General features: G+C 42.7%; 2 protein-coding genes across 2 annotated transcripts; one reads left to right on the top strand and one right to left on the bottom strand.

Moving 5' to 3' along the window:
- The first annotated feature begins 594 nt into the window (after window positions 1-594).
- On the top strand, window positions 595-21,157 carry LOC128753736 (inactive rhomboid protein 2-like). The gene is made up of 18 exons (XM_053855768.1): window positions 595-725; window positions 9,152-9,292; window positions 10,733-10,884; window positions 11,120-11,303; window positions 11,634-11,855; window positions 11,984-12,112; window positions 12,657-12,766; window positions 13,098-13,316; window positions 13,394-13,505; window positions 13,626-13,700; window positions 13,811-13,972; window positions 14,529-14,614; window positions 14,688-14,751; window positions 14,832-14,926; window positions 14,990-15,065; window positions 15,130-15,230; window positions 16,684-16,837; window positions 19,570-21,157. The coding sequence occupies exons 2-18, from the start codon at window positions 9,164-9,166 to the stop codon at window positions 19,999-20,001; spliced, it is 2,502 nt and encodes an 833-aa protein (XP_053711743.1). The 5' UTR covers window positions 595-725; window positions 9,152-9,163; the 3' UTR covers window positions 20,002-21,157.
- Window positions 21,158-21,481: 324 nt separating this feature from the next.
- LOC128753737 (serotonin N-acetyltransferase-like) lies at window positions 21,482-24,194 on the bottom strand. The gene is made up of 4 exons (XM_053855769.1): window positions 24,059-24,194; window positions 23,242-23,410; window positions 23,017-23,171; window positions 21,482-22,728 (listed from the first exon to the last, which is right to left on the bottom strand). The coding sequence occupies exons 1-4, from the start codon at window positions 24,104-24,106 to the stop codon at window positions 22,423-22,425; spliced, it is 678 nt and encodes a 225-aa protein (XP_053711744.1). The 5' UTR covers window positions 24,107-24,194; the 3' UTR covers window positions 21,482-22,422.
- Window position 24,195: the final 1 nt, after the last annotated feature.

Genomic DNA, 24,195 nt, shown 5'->3' on the forward strand with positions numbered 1-24,195 from the left:
AAGGGGCCACATTCACGATAGGGGCCATCAAGCCAAAAACACTGAAGGACAGAATCTTGTGACTTAAATTCTATTTTTTAAATTAAGAAAGAATGCAGGGGTCCAGGAGGAGTGCAGTTACAGCATGACATAAATAGAGTTTTGGATAATATATTTGATTTTATAGAAAGATTATCAATATAAAATAAGTGGTCAATATCTTGGAACCAAAACTCGGGGTTAAATATGTAAATGCGATTTTAAAAAGGCCAATATTTATTTCTATTTATTTTGAGGGACAAAAGCACTGCTAAAATTAACATTACACATTTAAAGAAATCTACCGAAAAAGTAAGGAAAAAGGTTTTATTGAGAATTCAATCCGGACTGCGATTTGCCCATTTTTTTCCATATACAATATATATATTTTTTCCATTAAAAAAAAGATATATATATATCTCAGAGAGAGAGAAAGATGAACAATGTAGAGAAAATACCCAGGTGAAGTGTTGGGAACTCGACACCCTCCAGTGCAGGGCGGGTTGGACGCGGTCCAGCGAGACCTTTGGGCGGGTAGGAAGAGTCGTAAGCTCCGCCCCCGCTTCTCCTGGAGCTGGAGGATGTTCAAGGAGAGAAAGAGGGAAGTGGTCTCGGACCGACGAACCCAGTAGCCGTCAACAGAATGCGTGTGTGTGGGAGCAGGATTTCTCTCTGATGTATGACGAGCTGCGCTTCTCTTCTCGCAGGTGAGTTGAATTAGCGTCTGACTCGGAAGTTTATTAGCGCTGTTTTTTGTCCCAACGTGTCCATTCAGTAGAATTGTAAACAGACGCGTTGCTTGGATTCAGCTCAACAGGCGTGAAGGTGTTTGAAAATTGCCTGAGAAGTTGAATTCAGTAGGTTAGCGTAGCTGGTAACAGTGAACCGCACGTTCGCTGAGAGGACCGGCGCGAGTCTCAGCAAGCCCTTTGTTGCTTCATCCCTGGGGCTCAAGCGGTCGAGCGCACTGTTTGATTCCACCCCACACCGTCATTAAAAGACACATGTGAAGTTCGTTTTAGTCCCCGATCGCTGAGAAATTCATTTAAAGCGGCGACCGTTCCCTCTTGGGGTTTTAGGAACCGACGCGAGTTTGTAAACACCAGTTTTGTGAAGAAGATACAGATTTTCAGTTGGAGTTTCGTGTCAAATGTGGACCATCAACTGTTCGGTCCTGACTCCGAAATGCATTAAAAGTGAGCGGTGAACATTAGTTTTACACGTTTATGTGATCGTGGCTGACACGTAGAATGACGTGCCACCGAATATCTGACCTTAAATACATGTATAAATAACCAATTTCAGAGAAAGCTTACATGGATGTCTGTAAACTGTCCAGTCAGAGGAGGTTGCTTTAAACATGTTTTCACGTTTAGTAAACTTTATTTTTTCATAACCCCTCTATCATTAAGGTTTATCCAGAGTGCAGTCTGTCAGAATAAATAAATACAAGTGACAACCCACTTGGCGATAGCGATGGAATCATTTGACAGTAAAGCTGAGTACATAAGTTACAGCAAAGTTTCGTTGAGCATGGCTTCATGTTTTATGTAGCACTTTTCACTGCATTGCAGCACGCGCTTGGAAATCATTCCATCAGGACCAGTTTAGTGAGAAACCAAGTGCATCAGGTGAACCTCACTTACCCCTGATAACCCCACACTGAGGGACTATTTTCCTGTGTGTGTCATCTTTGGAAGAGCTGAATGATTACACCTGTTTCACCAATCTGTTTTTTTTCTCCCAAGTGTGTGGTGATGATATTCACATTTAGGTACCACAAACTACACAACAGCTACTTCAACACATCTCCTAGTGTCTTCTGTGATGCTCTTCACACTGTTTGTTCGCTAACAAAATGAAAAAAAAACCAGCCACTTGGAACTGCGACATGGGAATTGGACAGTGCCACTTGTTACTGTTCTTAGGGGAAACATTTGCTCGACTGAAGGGCCACTATCATTACATTTTTTTTTTTTTTTTACAAATTAAATACTTTGACAACTGACAATTGTACATTGTGAAAGTAATGGGTCGCAGGGCTGTCAAACTCCTTTATGCTAGAGATTTGAAAAGTTGAAGCCATTCCTGAACACAGAATATAGAAGTGTAAAAAAGTTGACTCACGTCAACTAAAGGTTAAAAGGAATGGCAGTGCCTCGAAGTACACAAATAATACTACTCAAATCAAGTTGTACAACATCAGGGTGGATGTGCAGTGCAGTGACGGGCCAACGGTTTGCTGCTTGAAGTGCACTGAACAATGACTTCTGTGTTTTTATCCTGAAGTGTTGTTAAACTTTCCCTCCATTGCCGTCTCATGTAGTGCCCTTCATCGTGGATGTTTTGGTGACCCTTGCAAGTGATGGTGCCCTGAATAATCCTCCCTGTAAATGAAATTTAAAGTGCTATTAATCCAGGTTAATCTCTAAAAGTTTTAGCTCTAACTTGCCCTTGCAGTGAACTTAAGGTAGTTTTTGGAGAAATTTAAATTCACATTAAATTGAATTTTAAGCCATATATATACATTTAAAGCCACCAAAATGATTTTAGTTTGACCCAGTTGAGAGAAATGTAACACCTTACACAGAAAGGTTTGTAGGTATCATTGTTCAGTGCCACTCAACATAAACACTTGATCGAGGTAATGAAATGTGAAGCATAAGAGTCAACTCAACTGCTTTATTTACCAGGACGGACGATACATGCACACAGTGCTGAGGTAGTGGAGGAGTAGCTCTCCCTGATCCTATCAACGGCACAAGAACAGTGGCCCACTTACTTTAGTTTCCTTTGCAACTGAAGCATCAAGGGAAGGGAAAACCCAGACATGAGTGAAAACCCTGAAAATGGGAGTAAAAAAAACTTTCATTTCCCTTATATGCACTTGTATTTTCCCCTTTTGCCTCTTGAGACTTCAGAGCATGTGCATGATGCTGGGAAAGAATGCATCATAGAGGTCTGTGCCAACTCTTTTTAAAATGTCACGATTGTACAAAGTCTAATTTGTATTTGAGCCCTGCTCGCTAAAGAAAATGGAATTGTCTAGTGCGTGGCATCCAAAAACTACAAATGTCTGATTGTACTCTGTCTGGCAGTGCAGTGGAGTGAGAGCAGACTGTCTGCTTGGTTCCACGCTAACAGCAAAGCAGCACCAGCTGACGGAAATCTCCCCATCCAGGCTTCTCTCCCACATATCTGTGCACATCAAAAGCTAAAGCAACATTTATTCACTCATCAATAGCAGATAACATTGTGAAATGTCTGGTTTTATTTGACAGTAGACGAGACGTCTTGCTAGAATGTGACTAAGAAGAAGTGTGACTGTGGTGTTGCCATGGAATGAAGCAGAAAAGTGCTGTGCAAGTCTGAGCGTGCAGAGAACCGTGAGAAAACGTACGTCTTTGGAGGCAGTTGTGCGCGAACAAGACGTTGACCGACTTCACTGAAACCTGGCCACACTTTCATACTTCCTGGTGATAGAGTGATTGATAGAATAGATAGAATTGTTGTGTGAATTAAAAAGAAAAAAAAAACAATCAAAGCTTCTACCTCTATGTTCCATTGCACAGCTGTTGATGGAAGCAGAACAAACAGGTTATAAGGTCAAGGTTTTGTCAGAAGGCAAACGGATCTATAAAAATGTTGACTGAATTACGCGATACGTCACAAATTCCGTGGCATCTGTGGTTGATGGCACTGAATGGCGTGATTACGAAAGCCCGTGGAGGAAGTGAAGCATTGCTCAAACTTAAGGTGCACTGCTGCATCACGGCTGTTGCAGAAATCCAGCTGGTCACAAGGTGTTGGTCACAGTGTCGGGGGAAGTGTCAGATGGGTGCTGACATTCATCCATTTATGGAACTGGGGTCATGGTCTAAGGTTAATCTGGGGGCAGGATAACCGCTATTCTATCGTTTTTCTGGTGTGACTTCTGTGACATCACTTCAGTGTTTCACTTCCAGTGGTTTGATCTTCAACTATAGTGACTTTGTTCTCATGATCATGGTGTTGCTGTTTCTGATGAAACATGCTCTTCCCTCATGCATCCCTCTCTCATCGATGTCTGCTAGTGTCTTCGTAAGGATCTAAAACGGAGTAATGCTTTAAGCGACCCAGCACTTACAAACTTAAATAAAGTTGTGGGAGTAGTTATATGACCCAAGGAATTGAAATTGCAATGTCCACTTGATGTGTGCAACTGGCTCTCTTACTAATATTGTAATGTTCTTTTCTGACGTAAACAAACCTCCTTATTAAATGAAGAAGTCATTGGAGGTAGGGCAGTCATTATTCTGATTCATGTATTCCATTAATAATGATTCCCATAGACATCTACCTGTGATATTAAAATAAACCTCAATATTAGATAGGAATTTCAGATCCGTATTGCTCACTGCTTGGGTGTTCTTGATTCCAGAGTACACAGTATGTACAGTATGTACCATTTATTCCATGCGTCTTTCAAGATAAATAGACCTTGGTAAGGAAAGTTGAACACTGTGAGTGACATCCCTTTCAGACCCTGAATGGACGCCCCCTCCCATGCTGACTGAAGTTGTTTCTCTGACTTGAGTACTGCTATTTTTCTCATGTGTGTGACTGTGCAAAGAGGAAGTGCTTTTTTTGATGGACTCCATGGTCAGTTTCTGTCGGTTTACTTGTTTTACTATTTTTAAATTCACAGACCGGAGTCTCTCTGATATGCTGGTGAAACAGTTGGACATGTTTGTAGATCAAGCCAGTGACTGTAGACCTGGATTACAGAGGATGGTGCATTCAAATCTATTTGTCGATGAGTTTTTCTGCAGCAGAAGCTTTTTGATGCTTTGGTTGGGTGTTTGAGACTGTGAAATAACTCGGATGATAATACACAACGCTGCTGTGGAGGAGGTTTTTTTGCCAACCCCTACGCAGGATTGGACTGAAACCAAACACTCTGGTCTTCCATGGCTTGTAATTTCAGATAACTGTGTCTGGCGGTTCAGCGATCACATTTGAAGTGAGAGGTTGTGTCGGGCTGTGCTGAATGTTTACACCGCCATCTTTCAGTTGGTCAGGAAGGCTTGAAATGGAAATCTCTGTTTGTTAACCAAGTAGAAAGCCGTAATGAGCAGTCATCCACTGGGAGAAGACACAAACAGCCAAACAAGATGAGGCCCAGCTGCGCAGGAACCATGGTCACATGTTCTCTGGGGAGACATGAGCGCCCCGGCCACTGTCCACGTGGGTCATTGAGAGTTGTTACTGTGCATTGTTATCTTGTTTGACCCAATTAAGTGTAAAACTGTGGCCTATTTTTCCATGTGGAATAGTAGAAATTTTCAGTTTCTTTAGAACCAGATCATCCTGTGCAATAATACTGTCAAAAGCGTGTATTGCATGGCTTAGTCGTGTTCTTTTAATGCCCCAAATACTAAATCTCAGATGCACTGTGCTGGACCCTGTAATGAAATATGTAATATTTACATTATATCTATCCATCGTGCTCTTGACACATTTCACGTTACTTATTTTTAGCCTCCATTGCTGTTGGGTGAATGTCTTGACAATAAACAATGATGCATCGATTTCTCATGAGCTACTTTTTCTAACCACATGAGTGATTCATCAGTTTAACTACGGCTGTTTGTGTTGTCATCCAATCTGCTGCAACAATGACATTACCTTCGCTTGATTTGACAATTCAAACTTTTTCATTTTTCATTTTTTTCGACACAACAAACGACGACAATACAATTATACACAAAAACAATAACTCCTCCCCGCGTCCATTCTCCCACCCACCCCAGGACCAAGCACAAAAACCAAAAATAATAATCATTAATAAATACAATTATTCAAATAATAATAATTACAAGTTAGTAAATACATAATTATACTCATAATGATAAAATAAGATAGATCCACTGTTTTGCCAATTCAAAGACTTGACTTTATCAATAAATGGACACCAAACTTTATAGAACTTTTGTGAAGTGGCACATTCTTGACTTCATACATTTGATGTAGTTGCTACTCCATACGAAGTGGATGGTGGACACATAAATGCATGCAACATTCAAGGGCTTTTGCATATCAAAGTTTTGGATTACACTGAGTTTGAGAAGCGTTGAGGAGATTGGGATTGTATGATTTTGAGTGTACAATAATGGAGAGCGGATTCTGAAGATGAATATTCACACTCTATGTTCAGTTTTGTAGTGGGATAAAAAGATGTGGAAAGAAATAGAAGGTCTGCGTGTCAGAGTTTTGGGGGCGGGGGGAAGTTTTTTCCATGTGCTTCAGTGCTTCGTTCTTTTCTCTTATTTTAATTTTAACTAATACTTAGACTGCTTGTTGACAAGTCTTGAAGTCAAAGCTGCACTGTGATTTCTATTTTTACACTTCAATAGTTAGTCATGGTATTTATCAATGGTGCCATGGTCTCGTCATTGCATGGCAAACCGTGCCTTTACAGGATGATTTATTCCTTTTTGTTAAAGAAGCATGTGCTGTTATTGAACGTGCCACTTGTATTCTTAAACAAACACTGTAATAAAATATGTATGTCATTCTTCAATTTCGATAGCAAGATTTGCCATCAGTCCACATTCATTCTGAGAGACAGCAAAGTGGACGGTGGTCAAAGGATATCTTTCCAGCTCTGGATCTCTCTGTCCATTAGATAAAAGCTTTACAGATTCATTACCAAAATGGGTGGGTTCCAGCGCCCCCCTCCCTCCCTCCTATTTGTTTCAAAACCTCAAACCTCTGGGGACTGCGTTGGAAATGTCTTTTTGCATGGGAAATCTAGAAGACTGAGGGTAGTTCTGAGCAAAACAGTTTGTGGTGGTGGAGAGTGTCCGAGACAGATAGAAAATATATGGAGCTGTGTGGTGGAAACTAGGTTGTTGGCTGCCGGTGTCAGGTTTCCTTGCAGCCGCCATTCTTGACACACATACACCAAAGGCTTAGCATTGATTTTTATCCACCGCAGTGGACTGCATCAGAGCTTTCAAGACTATCATTCCAGAATGGGTGTGTTGGCTGGAGATCGTGTCATTAGGGTGATCTGTGTTCCTGCACTTCCTTACTGTCATCAGAAATACTTCATGCAGTGACACATTCTCGGCACCAAGAATAGACTGTTTTGCTGGCTCCCATTAGTGACGACAGGAGTAAACAACCTTGGTCATAAAATTCTCTCTGTATCTGTAAACTAGCGTCGGTCAATTCACTAGTTCACTTCTAGCTGGCTCAGCACAAAAATTCAAACTGTTATTATTTCAGTGTAATATTACTAACACCTCCAAATGCTTATTTCATTTATAATAAAATACAATGAACTTATTGGCATCATACTAATAGAAAAACAACTGAGTAGAATGAGAAACATAAACAGCAGCTCAGTTACACCCGTACATATAAATACAAATAATGAAAAGAAAGTTTTGTTTACATTTTGTGTACACACATTTTTTCGTCTTTATTGCATTATTTTTTGTGTTGAGGCTGGATATGGCAGTGGGCTGGGGAAGACTGCATCATTTTTTGTTGAAAGTATGATGTTTCAGAATTTAAAAAGGTTTTTATATTCATGCAGAATTATCAAGTGTAAATTAACCACATTGTTTGCAGCAAACAACATCCATTTATATAAGTAAAGGCATCCAAATATACAAAGGAATTGTATTCCTTTTTACTGGTGTTTTGCCTTTTTCCACTGATTCAGCGTCAAGCAACGTGATGTTTTTTTTGTTGCCCCCTGATTTTTATCTGTTTTTCCTCACAGTAAACTAAATCTGCCTCTCTTGACAATTGTTGATCAAAGCTGTATTTGTTGAACTTAAGCATACTTTGAATATTATCCTTCCACTCCAATAAGGCATTGTTTCATTAAATAAAAAAAAAGTTTCACCTCTACCTCTTTACCAACTCGTGTTAAAAATAGTGTAAAAAAAATATGATGAATGTATAAATTCACTTAAAAAAATGTACAGAATATGCATTTCGCTTAGCGGTTTGAAACCGAAGGATGATTTATATCACGTCCAGTATTGATTCATATCGACTACTGACCACCTGGGAGGACACATGTTGTTATTGATCTCGCCACTGTGATGTCATCTGCTACACACCAGCACTCGGGCAGCACTTTTTCGTTTGTGGTCTGAAGACCTTGACCAACATTGATTTTCAAATGTCTTTACCTTTATTCAGGAGCGTATGATTCAATGGATCATTCTAGGCCGTCTGCAGTGTTGCTCTATCCCCCAATTGTGTTGACCTCCCCAGATTCTTACCCAGATAGTAGTTTAATCCACTTGGTTACAAAAAACATTCATTAAAAGAATAAATAAAGTCTGCCATGTGTATGGCGGGTGCTTGCTGGTTCCAGTTTTGCCAAGAAATCCTATGGACTTTGAGATGCTTCCAAACTGAAGTTCACTCAGGGTCTCCTCCAGATAGTGGGGTCAGGGGGGAAAAATAGAGGGGAGAGCTTCTCAACCTGTCACTTAGCTTACCTCAGGAAATGTCTTCTGGCTTGCTGCTTCCTCAACGGATGCAAGTGTGTTGTAAACGGACGCCCACACCCAATCGTGGGTGTTTGTTCAATAAGTGCCTCCTTGTTACACAGCCTGTCTCCAAAAGGCTCATCTGTGTGCTGCGGCGTCACTCCTTGAGAATAAGCAATGGAGAATAATGTTATTTCAAGCCTACGTTTCCATTCAGGGATGGGGTGAACACAATCTTAGGAACCCGGTTGAGGTGACTGACCTCTTGTTTGGGTGCTACCTTCATCCTTGAATGATGTGATGCTTTCTCCTGTCTTTTTTCATAGCGATAATTTGGTGTGGTATATGTATTCCCCACCACAAGTGCTACCACGTTTTTCCATGTAACTGTCTGATAGATGACCACCACCTGGCAACACCATTGTCTCACATTACCGGAAGTTCCTGTCTGTAGTGATTTCTTCTTCTTCTTGTGAAAGCGTTGAATAATCTTGCCGCTATCTTGACCAAGCAAGAAGCTTGAGTTTTCATATAATTGTGTTGTGTTTCAGCACTGTTAAGAAAGATCTGATTGGTCTACCTACGTATCCAGCTCATGCCTGTCTCTCTGAATGAATGTTGATTTTTCTCTGCAGCGCTGTGTCAGGATGTCATCCGAGGAGGGAGGGGAACCACCTACACAGAAGGTCCAATCAGATAGCCGTCTGAAGAGCAAGAAACCTGCCAGCCTTGTCATAGCTATCCCTACACCTGAGGAGATCATGGCTGCCAAACAGGTACGCAGTAGTCTGAGCCTTTCTGGAGTGTCAACAGCAAATATTTTGCTTCAAGGCAGAGATGTGCCAAACACATCAAGACCCTTCTACATACTGTACGCATAAGCAGGAACATAGCACATGAGACACTTCTATATTTTAATATTAAGTGATCTTCCACCATGGCATGAGACTGTGTTTGCTAAGATTGAAGTGAGGGGTTGTTGAGAAGAAAGCACAGAGATGAACTTTCAAACTTTAATGTGTCGCCAATGAGAAGTTGAAAGGAACATGGATCTATATAGGCCAACCAGCCACTGTTAAGTACGGGACAGCAGTGTGGCCAAAACATTAATACGCTGTAGATGCATCTGCTTCTTGAATCTGGAGTCGGCCTGAAGCACTCGCCGTGTCCAACCAGTACGTGCCGTCACTTGGAGGCTGAATTACAGGACGAGTGGGTTCCTTCTGGCCTGCTCTGCTTTGATTTGGTGGCTATGTCAAGTCAGTTTCCAGTGAATATTAAACACTCTCATAAACTCTTTCTCAGCATTGTTAAATGTAGTTGCGACATCTCTGCGTGAGTTTTTGAATCACATTAATAACTCACAAATGATGGATGCCCCCACCTGATGTCCAACAATAAAAGGTCAATCTGAACTTCATACTATGTTTGTCTTGCTGTGAATATTTTCCCTCGTATCGGCCCAGGTGTTGTTCAGCAGTCAAAGAAGCACTTTGAGCAGTTGGCGAGAAGTTTATGGCCACATTTGCCTCCGAATAGCTCCCATGCTCAGAACAGCTGTTGCATTCCAAATGAAGTTGTGTTTCAGCAGAGTTTAATGGTGCGCGGTGCAATTGCTGTTCCAAAATTGGAGTTGGGTTTTACATGTGGTGCGTGTTTGTCCTTGCACTTTGGTCAATACCAGATACACCTCAAGAAACTGTAGTTTTCTAGTGATGTGCTCAATCCACTTTTCAATTCTTTGTCTGTATAAGTGCCACATATTGAGGATGTATTGCCCACCAAACTCCCGTCTTCATATTGAATTCAATATAAAGAGAGCTGCTCCCTGTGATGCATCCCATGTTTCATGGAGTCACTCAGGTCTGCAAGACCAGCAATATGACTCTGTGCCTGGTAATGTCGGGTAATTTAATCCTTCATCCTCCTCCTGTCTCTTCTGCCGAATGGATTTTTGTTTATTCTTGTCGTTTGATGCTTAATGAAATTATTCCCATTCAATTACGTCAGTTAGCGTGCAGGCAGTCTTTCAATATTAATATCCCTTCTGCTAATGAGAAGACTGCTGAGTTATATATATATATATATACATATATATATATATATATAGCTAGCCAGGTGTTTTATTATTATATATATTATATATTATTATATTATATATTATATATTATTATTTTAATGAATATTCTTGCATTTCATTTACTCTTGACTGACAGCCACTTCGACCGTCCCTGAAAAAAAGTGATGGGGGTCAAGCAGCCAGTTCTGTGTCAGAGAGCGTCACTGGAGGCGGAGATGTAGGCTTCGCTGCTGGAGAGAGGAGAGCCAAGTTCAGGAGACAAACATCCCTGTCGCAAAGCATCCGGAAGTAAGTACACGTGAAATGAGGGGTGTTTTTATCAGTGACAGAGATGAACATGGTGCCTGACTTATTTTGAGGAATTTAGTAAACATTTGGGTGTAAACATTAGTATACTGTCACCTTGTTAATATTACAGTCCTGAACATAGTGGCTCTGAATTGAAGGTGTGAGACCAGTGTGGTGACAAATGACTGTTGGGGATGCGTCCTATATCAATAAACCTTTTCTTGTTTTCCCGTAGAAACACAGCAGAGTGGTTTGGTGTTGGAGACGGCTGCGAGACTAAGCAGCAGGTGTGGCACCGGAAGAGCTTGCGCCACTGCAGTCAGCGCTATGGCAGACTGAAGGCCCAGTACAGAGAGCCTGACACTGCCACCAGCAGTGAGCCGGGCATGGACTCACCAGCAGCACACCTGATGCCCAAGGTGATTTTGCTGCCTGAAGATATCGCCTAAATTAAAACCATGTTTTTAAAAAGCGCCTTATGAGTGAACATGCTGTGTTGAAAGAAAATGATAGTTTTCTTTTTGCTTTTTATACTCTCTCCCAACATAAGACACATTATCAACAACAATATCTTCATATATCCATAAATTGATGTAATATGTTGCTCTAATCCTGAAGGACACATACTTTGATATTATTAAGCTTAAAATCTATATTGCTAATGAAGTGGTTGTTAAGTTTCATGATCTCTTGCAGTTACTGCATGACCTTTGTTCCTTCACACCTTCACTACAATCTCCGGTCTCTAGATTGTGGATCCCCTGGCACGCGGACGGGCATTCCGCTGCCAAGATGAGGTGGACAACCGCTCCCCCAGGACGCCACAAACAGCAAACACCGGTATGGTCACGCCGGGGTTCACCTCCCTCAGCTCCGTGACCAGCCAGCGCTCGACTCATGGCCGCTTTCCTCGCCGTAAAAGGGAATCTGTTGCACGAATGAGCATCCGAGCTGCTTCAAACATCCTGAAGGTGAATGAGTTTGGTCTGAATGTCCCTTTTTTATTCCCACTGTACCTCCTCGTCTAAATCCAGATCACTGTCGACTAGTGTTTTCGAAGTGGTGAATTAAATCAGCATGTTGCGGTGTTTGTTGTCAGGGTCGTAGCGGCTTGGCGGGCTCCCTCAATAGTCGTAGTTTTCCCAGAAGAAGCTTTGCCAGGCCCAGCTGGCTGGAGGACGACGTCGTGGATGGTGGAGATCCAGCTGAGTCACTCTTCTTCAGTAAGGTCAGTCAGCATGTTGAGCTTCTAACTACTGAGGATCAAATAGACTGTAGAATTTTAAGTGAGTCGCTTCTTCGGAACGGCCTGCTCTGCCTTGTTCTCCGACATTGCTACCACTGCTTCCTCTCTGGCCCAAATTTGTTTCTCACCTCCCAGTTGGCAACTTGTCCTCTAACTGGTTTCACTTTGCTTTAGTTTTAGTCGCTCCATTGACAACCGGCCCACTTTAGAATTGGTTATAATTCTTTCTTTTAAATTCTCTCTTTATCTGACTCTATTCTTATTCTGGGCGATCTTATTCTGATGCTGGATCTCATTATTAAGCCTTCTCTCACACTGCCAGCGGTTTGCTGTTCTGTCACATGAGTCAAATATTAATCCCTAACGGTGCCCAGCTTTTGCCTTGGAGATAGCGCTACTTTCCACCATCAGGTCTGTGTTTTTGACTGGCGCATTATCTAAAGTAAACATGAGCCGGGCTTTGTTTGATCCTCCTTCTCCTTTAATATTTCTCTGAACTCTTGCCCTCTTTTCCTCCACTCCACAGGTCGATGTCCATGATGAGTTGTACTCGATGGCAGATGATGTTTTTGAGACGCCCCCCATGTCCGCTGCTTTTGCTCTAAGTGACCTGATGGACCAGAAACCGTCAAACCTGTAAGGGAGAACATAAAAATGAATCATCAAACATCAGCTCCCAAAGATGTACCCTTTTACATCTTACATCTTAAAGCTTTTGGGGTCCTTTATAACCTGGCATGACGTGACCAATAATAAGACTCAATCTCAGTCTTGGCCTTCGAAGTCTTAGGCGTAGTCTCCAGATCCTCTGGTCTTGGTCTCAACAGTGTTAGTCTCGGGTTTGGTGGCCTCAACTGTGACAATAGATAAAGTACCAAATGAATGAAGTAACATACAAGTGTATAAATGATCCGAACATTTCAGGATCAAGACTACCATCAATGTCTTTTTTTTTCCTGTGATCCAGCAAGGACATGTCACGGACACCAAAGACGCCAACGTCAGTGCCTGAGAAAAAGCTTCCTCGCCGTGGCGGTCGTATTGCCTCCCAAGTGAAACACTTTGCCTTCGATAAACACAAGCGATACTACGGAATGGGCGTCGTGGGAGGTTTTCTCAACCGCCATTACAGACGCAGCCTGAGCAGCAACGTCCGCAAACAGTTGGATGACTTCAGCAGCCACAGGTTTGAATAATATGAACCCAAATTTCCCAATAATATGCAAGAGTACTGTGATTTATAGCAATTACTTTTGGTTTAAGGCCCTACTTCACCTATTGGATTACGTTTGTCCACATTGTGATCACGCTGCTCGCCATCTGCACATATGGCATTGCTCCTCCTGGGTTTTCACAGCATTCAAAAACTGAGCTGGTGAGTTTGTACCTTGAACAGTATTGAGGACATTTCCCCACGCAAAGTGGAGTAAAATATTTGTTTCATACATCGTGAGTAACGCCATCCTCCAACTCTGTACTCTGTCGCCCTCTACAGGTGCTAAAGAATAAAGGCATTTATGAGAGTGTCAAGTATGTGCAGCAGCAGAATTTCTGGATCGGCCCAAGTTCAGTGAGTATTCCAGTCTTATCACAGTAGTACACAGTAGTACTGGTCTGCAGTGATTCATACATCAGAAAATCTATGTAGTATATTAAGGCTTCCTTTTCTCTCTCCACTAGAAAGACCTAATTCACCTGGGTGCCAAGTTCTCTCCATGCATTCGTCAGGACCAACAAATTGTCAAACTGATTCAAGACGCCAAAAATCGAGAGAGAGAGTCGGCCTGCTGCATTCAGAATGACAACTCCGGATGTGTGCAGACGCTCCGCTCCGACTGTTCTGTATGTACCTGACCTGCAACTTTGCTCTTTGGTTGCTGTCTTGTGTGTCAGAAGTTCAATCAATAACACATGCATGTTCACTTAAATACGCCTTTGATCCCAAGACTCGGCCATACTGGACAAGACAGAAATGTTAATGTAAAAAGCCACGATGAACAAAACTGTATTAGTGAGACCTCTGTTCATGCGGGGAACAACAGAGTAGTCAGAAAGTTCAGCAGTTTTAAGTTGAGCTGTATCATGCTGCTTCTGCGTTCATGATCCTTCTAACTTATCAAATATTAAAATGCAAGTAGTCGCAATTCACCAATGACAACATTTCTGGTTAAGCCGATTTTCCCAGCGATAACTTTAGTATGAGCACTTTTTACCTGATGAGAACAGAGTGGCAGCCAGTACAAAGTCTCTCTTTCCAAGGGTGTTGTAGGCCCCTAAATTCAACTCCTTACTGTCATTTCTCTTTCAACGTCTGTGAAGTCAATTTCAGGAGAAACTTTTTTTCTTCGTGATAGCCACAGCGACATTCCTGTTAGTCATCATTCTTGTTCTTGCTCAGGAAACACTTGCCACTTTCATGAAATGGGACAACGAGCATGTGGGCATCATCAGGTCCTCTGGTTCTGTCTGTCACCAAGATCCCAGGTAGGTTCTGGAGTCACCTGTGTGGCCTCTCTTTGTTGGCGGGAGTGGGTTGACATTTTCCATTTGGCTCCAGATTGTGTGAAGAACCGGCTTCTACAGAACTTCACACATGGCCAGATGACATCACCCAGTGGCCGGTAAGGTTCATGAGTTCTGCTGTAGACACACACACACACAGTGGGACTCTTTTTATAATGTCTTTACCATGACATTCCAGGTCTGTACTTCTCCTAAGAAGTGGAAACACACTGGCTACAGGCACATGGACTGTAAAATTAAGGCACGGCCCTGCTGCATTGGAACCAAAGGAAGGTGAGATGTGTGTGTGCTTTACTCTTACAATACTGATGCTACATTTGAGCTTTTCACCCAAAGGTGTGAGATAACAACCAGGGAGTACTGCACCTTCATGCACGGACACTTCCACGAGGACGCGACCCTCTGCTCTCAGGTTGGCTTTGCTTCATGAATGCATTGCACTGCGTGTGTCTGATCTCGCTGTTAACCATTCGCAGGTGCACTGTCTGGCCGACGTCTGTGGCTTGCTACCGTTTCTCAATCCTGAAGTTCCTGATCAGTTCTACCGTCTTTGGCTTTCTCTGTTTCTTCATGCTGGGTAAGACACAACAGACAGTTTAACGCCAGATGCCAGGCCATACAGAGAATTTAGAATGTTATGGTTTATGGTTTTCTGGTTTCCTCACACACAGCTCATGAAGTCTTGTTAATGGTTTCCTGTGCAGCGACCGCCAACCTTTCGCTTTCCACCTACAGCCCTTTAATGAAGAGCTGTGTCTCAACAGAGGGAGTCTGTCTGAGAGCCCAGCAGAGCCCTAAGCAAATATCACATTGTTATTGTATTTAATTACCAATAAACACAATGAGTGATTTTTGAATAATATGAATCCAAAGAAAAAAATCAGTTTTTTATTACTTGCATTTTTTGTGTTTTTCCTCAATATTGCTTTGTATTATTATGTAAACATTTTTTCTAATTTACCGTATTCAGTCGCTATTTTTTTCTCATGCTCTGAACCCTGCAGCTTAAACAATGCTGTTGGCAGTACATGGATTTTATGGATAGTTATGAGTAAATGAGCTTCATCCAGCCAAGATATTGAGCCTCATCGCATCAGACCAATGAAATTACGGGTGTTTTATTTACATTAATAACTCAATGTGCTGTTTCAGCCCATGTGTATTCCTGGTCGGCCTCTTCTTCAGAGCTGCAGCTGAGACTGGCTGCAGAGGCAAAGCTGCGCTCTGATGTGATGTGGCAAATTGTATTGGCAGCATGATGCACTTGCAGGACATACCTGAGTTTGTTTTCATCATGTCTCGATGCTGGACCTCTTCAGAAGTGGTGTATCCTCCTGCATTCCCTTTGATACCTGTCAGTATTTCTCAAGTGAAAATGTGACTGGTCAGAGAACAGAACACCACACCTGCTGCTGTTCAGCCCATCGCTGTGGTTCACGACAATCTCTGCCTGTAACATGCCTCTTGCAACAACCTTGACATTGATCAACATCTTCACTTCCAAGAGCCGAAACAAGAATGCTTCGTGCACACCATCATTTCCACCCACATCAGCACATTTTTCGTGTGCAATCTGTTAGTGTACATGGATTTTGTTGTTTTGGTGGAATGACTTCATTGTTCGTGGTTGTTTGCACACATTTCCAAGGTTAGTGTTCCATCTGAAAACAGATTTGCATACGTCATCATCTCTCATGCAGCCTTGTCTCCTCTGGTAATACAAGCTGTGGGTGAACATATAGTTCATGTGCCACTGGCTGGTGCGTGTGCAGTAGTTCTGCTCAGTCACTTGTGCACTGAAATGACTTATTGGTCTCAGGTTATCAAACGCTTAAGAGATGAAGCTGCGATGCTCGTGAGTGTTTCACTCGCATGAATGCAGTCAAAGTAATTAGCGTTAATTCCAAGCACGTGCAGGAAATCCCTCAGCGCCACGATTTCAAATAAGCTGTGCACTGTGTGTAGAAATGCAATTTTGTGGTAAGCAAGCTAGTCATGGCGTTTTTTTTGTCTGTCTTCTGTGATTGTAGGCTGCTGCAGTGCGTTGTGTCTGTGGTCTTCCAGATGACCGTAATGAGAGACCTGGAGAAGCTGGCGGGGTGGGTGCGCATCGCCATCATCTACCTCCTCAGCGGCATCACTGGAAACCTGGCCTCCGCCATCATCCTGCCCTACAGAGCTGAGGTGGGTTCTTTACGTTCCCCAGATATTTTTCACAATTGTTATATGGGTTTTCTGTATAAAGGTCCACTCATTTTTTTTTTCAGATCAGGTGTCCGGATGATTTGTCATTTAGTGTTTATATATATATATATATATATATATATATATATATATATATCCACAAAGATACATTCGTCTTCAGCTCAGAAAATGTCTGCCGGTCTTCTTTATCTTGTCTGTTCTTATTTTCACATACAGCAGTTTTAAACATGACCAAGTCACCTTGTCTCTGGTCAGCTTGATTCCGATGGGTCGTACTTCGGTTGTACACGCCCTCTGTGGGGTGTTGTAAGTGAAAATTTTTGGTTACAATACAATGTGAACTCGTGACCTGTTCCCAATTTGTGTGTGTGCAGGAATTTCCTGTAGCATCCATGTTTCAAAAGTCACTTTTGGATAGAAAATCTATTTCATGTCTGTCAATGAATCCATCACACTTTTATTTAACTATTCTAATGAATGTTCTGTCGCGCCGGCGTGACGCCCTGCTGACAATCTAATAGCTTTTGCTCGTGTGATGGTCTGAGCTGTTAAGCCCCTGAAGAGTGAGCAGTTGCTGAAGCTCTCTTGTATTGCATGAAGGTTTCATCATACGAGGTGTCAGAGCCAATGAGACCTTTTGAGTATCATTAAGCCACTGCAATTCTTCATGAGATTCTGACAGACAGGATTTTCCTGGTGCATTCAGTGTCTGCTCATAACACTGAGGTTTTCCTCCAGCTCCGTTCAATCTGCTTAAGCTGAGCTCACTTACTAGAGGAGATTCTCTGGCTGCCCCTTTTTAAGCAGCGCATGAATCCACAGACACCGAAAGTGCAGTTGAAGATTTGACCTTCCAGCTGGTTGAAATCAAGCGTTTAAAGCTGGGTATATTTGGTGCAAAACTGTGAGCATTAGGGGTCGATTAAATACCAGTGCATGAACGAAATGTTAAGCTCTTGTGGAGGGAACAGTTTGGCTTACCTACTTTCACCTGGCACGCCTGTGTGTGTAAAGTCCAATCACTCCATCCAGAGTTTTCCTCATGACTTTGTTATTGGGGGTTGTGTTGCTCCCAGAAGTAAGTAGAAGCTGTAATTCAACCTTTATCGATTTACAATCTGCTACAGTTGTCCTGAAGTTTCCTGGGAAAGTTGGAGAAATGGTGAGGTCTTTCAGTGGTAATGTGATCACCATCTGATAAACTGGCTGTCTGGGATGGCTGTGCTCCAGTTCTTTAGCCGGGTGACTGACACACTAAACTACTTCTTCAAATACTCGATACTTAATTCATGTTCTTTTGGTTGTGGGTGAGCTACGTTCCTGTGTAGTTGATGTGTGGTGGAGAAGTCATTTTACTTTGTCCTGAAAATTAGTGTCTGCTTTGGCACGTTGTTTATCGCTAAATATAGTTCATGTTAAGTACTATCAGTCTCATGTATTGGCACCGAGAATGACGTCCCTTGACGTGAGAGACAGAAATCCCACCGACCAGCTCTTCCCGTAGCTGCCCAACTCGCTGCCGCTCACGCACCAGGAATAACTGTGAGAGGCACCTGCGGGACCCGACTCTGAGCGGTCAAGCCACTTAGAGGCAGTTTAAGTGGATTAGCCTTTAACTGTTGAGTTACTGCTGACTCAAAACAGCTTTGAAAAGTAGTTCCCACAGAATAACTGGTTGAGAAAGTAACATTCAGTTGTCTTTTATAACACGAATGGTTGTCTTTATTGTGCATATTAAATAGTTTCCCTTTTATGCCTGTCACATATTTTTTAGTGTTGATATGTCACTACTTTTGTGGAGGTAATATCTACTGTCGTCGTCCTGTTACTGAAACAATGACAGAGTTGCAACACTGAAACAATAGTGCAAACCAACTGGTGTTTGAACTGACAAAGGGAGGTATAAAACTGTTCAATGGCAAGATAGTAAGACCCTCTTCAAGTACCACTCGGTAGAGCTATGTGTAATTCCTACCTTTTTTTTTTAATGTAGGTCGTAATGAACTCACACACACCCACGAGCCTCCCACAAGCACCTGCCGTAACACTCTTATCTCAGCCAATGGCAGCTGACCCTGCAGCCTGTTCAGAGCGTGTCAGCGTGCGTGCCAGGGGTGTGTCGGTGGAGTGACGGCGTCCACCCACTTCCTGTTTTGGGTTGTTTGAGTTGCTTGTCTTCACAGATTAGCCATCTGCCTCTGACTAGTCGAGCCTCCAAACTCAGCCCTGACGTCACTAATCTTCTCACCTGTCCTCTCACACGCTGTTTCTCACAAAGAAAGTCCAGACTTTGCTTGAAGAGATCTGCCTTCTGTGTAAAGGCTTTTTTTTTTGTCATGACAGTCATTTTTCAAGTTAGTTGTTTACTAACAACGCGCCCTCAAACGTAACCGCAGGCCGCAGTGTGACTCCAGACTGTTGTTTTTCTGGAAGTGTGAGTCACTCTCTGCTCCTGGATTATGTGCTGGCCTGTTGATGGGTCAGAATTATGTGCTGTTGCTAAAGCCTCTGATCTGTAAACTTGTCGATTTCATAATCGAGTTAAACATTTTCTGTGTGGGTGAGAACGTTGCTGTGAAACCAAAACACCTTCACCCACCTTTAAATTCTTGGCTGTTTTTGTCCTTTCAGGTTATTTACATTTTTTGTTTCATAAGTGCTGTATCTGTGTCTTTATAAACATTAATACATGTGTAATGATCTGTCTCCAGGTGGGTCCTGGGGGCTCTCAGTTTGGGCTGCTCGCCTGCCTGTTCGTGGAGCTGTTTCAAGGCTGGCAGATGCTGGAGAATCCATGGAAGGCCTTCCTGAAGCTGCTGGCGATCCTGGCCTTCCTCTTCATGTGCGGACTTCTTCCCTGGATGGACAACATCGCCCAACTCTTTGGCTTCCTCAGCGGCCTTCTGCTGTCCTTCGCCTTCTTGCCCTACGTGACCTTCGGGACCTTCGACAAGTACCGGAAGCGAGTGCTCATCGTCGTCTCGCTGGTCATTTTCATCGGACTCTTTTCCTCGCTCATAGTGTGGTTTTATATCTACCCGGTGAACTGGTACTGGCTGGAGCACCTCACCTGTTTGCCCTTCACGAGCAAGTTCTGTGAAAACTACGACATCGACCATAACATCAACGACCTGCGTGATTAGGAGCGGTACTTTCCTGCTGAGCTGCGAACACTGGTACGAGCTTGAGCGAGTCCTGCTGAGACTTCTGTGGTCAGTCTTGAGTTGTTTCACTGTCCGTTCACCTTCACTCAACCACATTTCAAAGTTACATCCAGTGTCAGAGGGAACCTGACTCCTGAAGGTGCGACGGATACCTTCTTTTATTTGGACCATCCTCTCACTCACCCCATCACTTGCATGACTTGAAGCTGTCGCTCTTTTTGATTCAGACGTCAAAAAGTAGTATTGGAATGTACTCATGTTTTAGCTGTCCACATTTTTATTGGAACTCCACTGGGTGATCAACAACCACGTGTTGCCTTCTCCTGATTCAGAACTTGAACAGATCCCACTCTTCCTCCTCTCCGTCTCTGTGCGTCTCCAAAAATCTTTGGTCAAACTCAGCTTTTATTTTGTCAAGTGCCTGAACACTTTTTGTATATTTGCTGAATCAAGAGAAAATAATATATTTATTCCTGATCTATGTTTCACTTAGCCAAGACATTTTTTGTAAAATAAAAGTAAGTCGAGATTCAGGTTTGTCTTGGACTTTTTACCTCGCCACAGTTCTGCCATTACGTTACTTCTGGAACTGCACTGAATCATATGTGTCTTCTGATCAAAGAGTTTCATAAAAAAATAAAATAAAATAAATGTAAGTGGTATTTGGGCCCCGTCTTAGAATTCTTTTCATTTTCCTCCATTCTGTTACTTAGTTTGCCACCTCTCCCTGGGAAGCAGTGTTGGCAGTGTTCATCCATTTATTTCTCAGGACAAGGACCACCTTGTTGCAAATGGAATCCAAGGACAATGGGGCTAAAACTGTCCCTGGATCTGTGTCAAAGCAACAATACCTAGAAGAGTCTCGCATTTTATAAACCTGTGGTGGCGTAAGAAACAAGCTTTTGGTGGTCAGACATGTTCTTCCTGGATGGAAATCGCACCTTTTCTGCCTGGTTTGACCCAGCTACTACTCATCTGGCATTAGGGTAATATTGGTATTACAACTTGATGCTACTCCTGGTCAGAGTGTCTGTTTCCCCACTGTTGCATGAGGTCCTTCCTGTCTATGTGCCCCATGACTGACTGGTGACCTGTTTTCAGCCTACAACCTCCATGACGTTACATCAAATGTAAGGCTCTGTCATTTTAAGTGTCCAGCAAGAGCTTGGACTGACGGAAATGTAATCCAATAATAATTTAATACATTGAGGGAACTGTTCAAGCATATATTTTTTATCTAGCAAGGTGGTTATAAATGTCAACAATCGATCTTCCATGGATGAAAAGTGGAAGCAAAAGTGAGGGAGCTTAAGGAAAGCATGTTGATGTCTGTGCTTCAAGGAGATGAAACAGACCATCTCCTGTGAAAAGAGACATGTTTGTCAAGAAGGAGGATTTATTTTCACACCAAAGTTTGTTCTAAAATTACCCTCCAATAACAAAAAATATTACTCTGTCTGTCTAGACTTCTAGTTCCAGTTGAAGGCAGTCTTTCACTGCTGAATGGCCCTTAACTGTTTGAGTTTGTTACAATTGAATTGTGTACAGAGCCTCACAAAAGGAGACCTTGACTGTGTCAGTATCAAAATGACTTGATGGGAGTTTAAAGGCAAGACTTGTCGTTCCGTAGGAGAGTTGTGTTACCAAATATTATCTACCGCTTCCATGTTGATAAGGACAGCAGTGTTATATGTTTCACTTTGTTTTCATGTTGGCAGGTGTTGACCGCCTGCAGCCTGTAAAGCTGGTGTTATCGCAGTGGTGCTAAGGATTACGGTAGTTACCAGATTACTGGAGTTCAGTCTGTGGGAAGAACTTCTGGTCACCCGGTGCCTGGGTAGCAGTAAAAGAAAAGGGGCACTTGCCTGAAAAAAGTTGGTGAATGTGATGAATAATAAAGTGGATGATGAAGTGTGAACACTAAAGACTCAACCGGGAGCTGACAATGAAGTGATGATGCTGCTGCAATTTTAAAAAATAAACTTTATTTTTTTTTAAACAAAATATGTATTAGAGGACAATTGTATGTGTAAAATATAACAATGCTGATAAATATTTGGCAGGCAGCGATAGGTGTCAAATATCAGAGGATGATGTGTGAAAAATACAATTTGAATTATGGGTGAGTACGTCACATTCATCGTGGATTGAATTCAACGTAGCGCCATCTTCTGAGAGTCCAACTTTTCAAGAAGCAGAAGCCAAAATAAAATATCGTTTCAAGAGAGGATGAAAGGCAGCTATGTTCTAGTGGGCGTCCCGATAAATGCCCTGCACTTATCACACCAACAACATGACAAAACAGTCAGCAGATCACAAAATGTTCTTCCAGTTCCATCACCTCCTGTTGCCCAGCAACAGTCATGTGATCAAATAGCTCAGAAGTGCTTCTTCAACTCTTCAACAACCGCTGTTCCGCCGCATGAAGGCGTGGCCCCGCACTGGGTAGACCATTTCGATGAAGGTCAGGGGTCCCACTGTGATCTCACTCGGTCCCTGCACCTTGAAACCAGACTTTTGGTAGAAGGGAACCAGGAAGTCTTCACACATGAGCACGGCGCGGCGCACGTACAGCAGGCAGCGCAGGTACTGCAGGTAGCGCCACATCAGGATGGAACCTTTGCCCTGCTGCCGAAAGGTGCGGTGCACGGCCAGGACGTGGATGTGCACGGTGGTGCCATGAGGTTTATGGTATGTCAGGGCATCCTGGAAGAGGGAGGGATGTGATTTTATCAACTTTCTCCAAGACTTTTTGTTCATTCCTCAACCATATTTAGAACATAAAACTCTTATTTAGTCACAATATATCATACATAAGTCAATAAGTTTACGTTAATAAAATCATGTATTTATTTCGCTTAAGCTGTAATGAAATTAAAAGTGTTTCTGATAGATTTAATGCTCGATTTGTTATAGTAAATTTTCATTATTTTCTCCAAACCAAACTCTCAATTCATTAGGACAGTGAGAAAATGTTTTCTGTGAAGGCCTTACCATGGTCAGCCGGTCCTGGTCCCACAGGGATCCGATGATGAAGGCCACCAGACGCCCCTCCTCGAACCAGCCGAGAGACAGTTCGGGACACAAGGTGAGGAAGTGACGCACCTCGTCCAGGTGAAGCGGACACTCGCCGGACACCGAGATGAAGGCTGCGGAGGAGAGACACGGTGAACTTGTGTAGACCGCAAACTAACACTAGATATTACGGCTCCGACTCACCTTCTCTCTCGATCTCGAACACGCTGATCGCATCCTCCGGACTGAGCGAGCGGAACTCGCTGGCGGGCAGCGTGTGTCGTCTGCCTTGTGGTCCCGGAGAGCGCATGTGCAGCGGCCTCATGAACGGCACGGCACTAACCACCGACATGAATACTTTAAAACACCGTCCCTAAAACGATTTTAACGGAGGAAAAAAACGGTTAAAACCTCCTTGGTTCCTTTGGACTTCTTCTCTCACTAATGTTCTCCTCAGCCTTCAGCTTGTTAATGCCGTCCCCTGAACGCACCGTCGGTATTTATAGTGTGGGTGCGCGGGCGTGGCCGCGAGTAATCCTGAGCCTGTCGAGAAAACCCCTCATTCCCGGGAATAAGGCAACAATAAACAGCCTGAGGCACAGGTCAGGTGGTGTAACTCTTTGTCTGGCGTGATCCTCGTCAGGCCACCGGGACCAGGGATTTCAGTGATCATGAGATGTTGGAGTTCACGTGTACAGAATCAAGAGATTTATTCGATTTAAAAGACTACGATTATTGGCGCTGCCTTCCGAAAACAAGTCGCTCCTGTTATGAAGTGATCGGATGAGAAAACCAAAAGGAAATCATTTTGAAAAGCGCGCGGACCAACACAACCACACGTGCATATTAATTCTAGTGAGGTATTTGTTATATACAACTCATTTTCCCCTGATCACCACCCTACATTTTGTCTGACTAATAGAGTTAAATGTCAGCAATGAAACAATTTACATCACATCTTTACATCATTTTTTTTCAACAAATATTGCAGAAACATTTGTGTGATTTGGTGAATATTTACATGGATGTAATACGTTATATACTTCCTGATGGGTTCTTTCAATTCCATCCTGATAAAAATACCTAAAGAAAATTGAAGCACCTAATTCTATCAGTCATCAGCGTAATAGCGACGAGAAAATAGTTGTATTAAATGTG

Source organism: Synchiropus splendidus, chromosome 2 (assembly GCF_027744825.2).
Source record: "Synchiropus splendidus isolate RoL2022-P1 chromosome 2, RoL_Sspl_1.0, whole genome shotgun sequence".
Lineage (NCBI taxonomy): Eukaryota > Metazoa > Chordata > Actinopteri > Syngnathiformes > Callionymidae > Synchiropus > Synchiropus splendidus.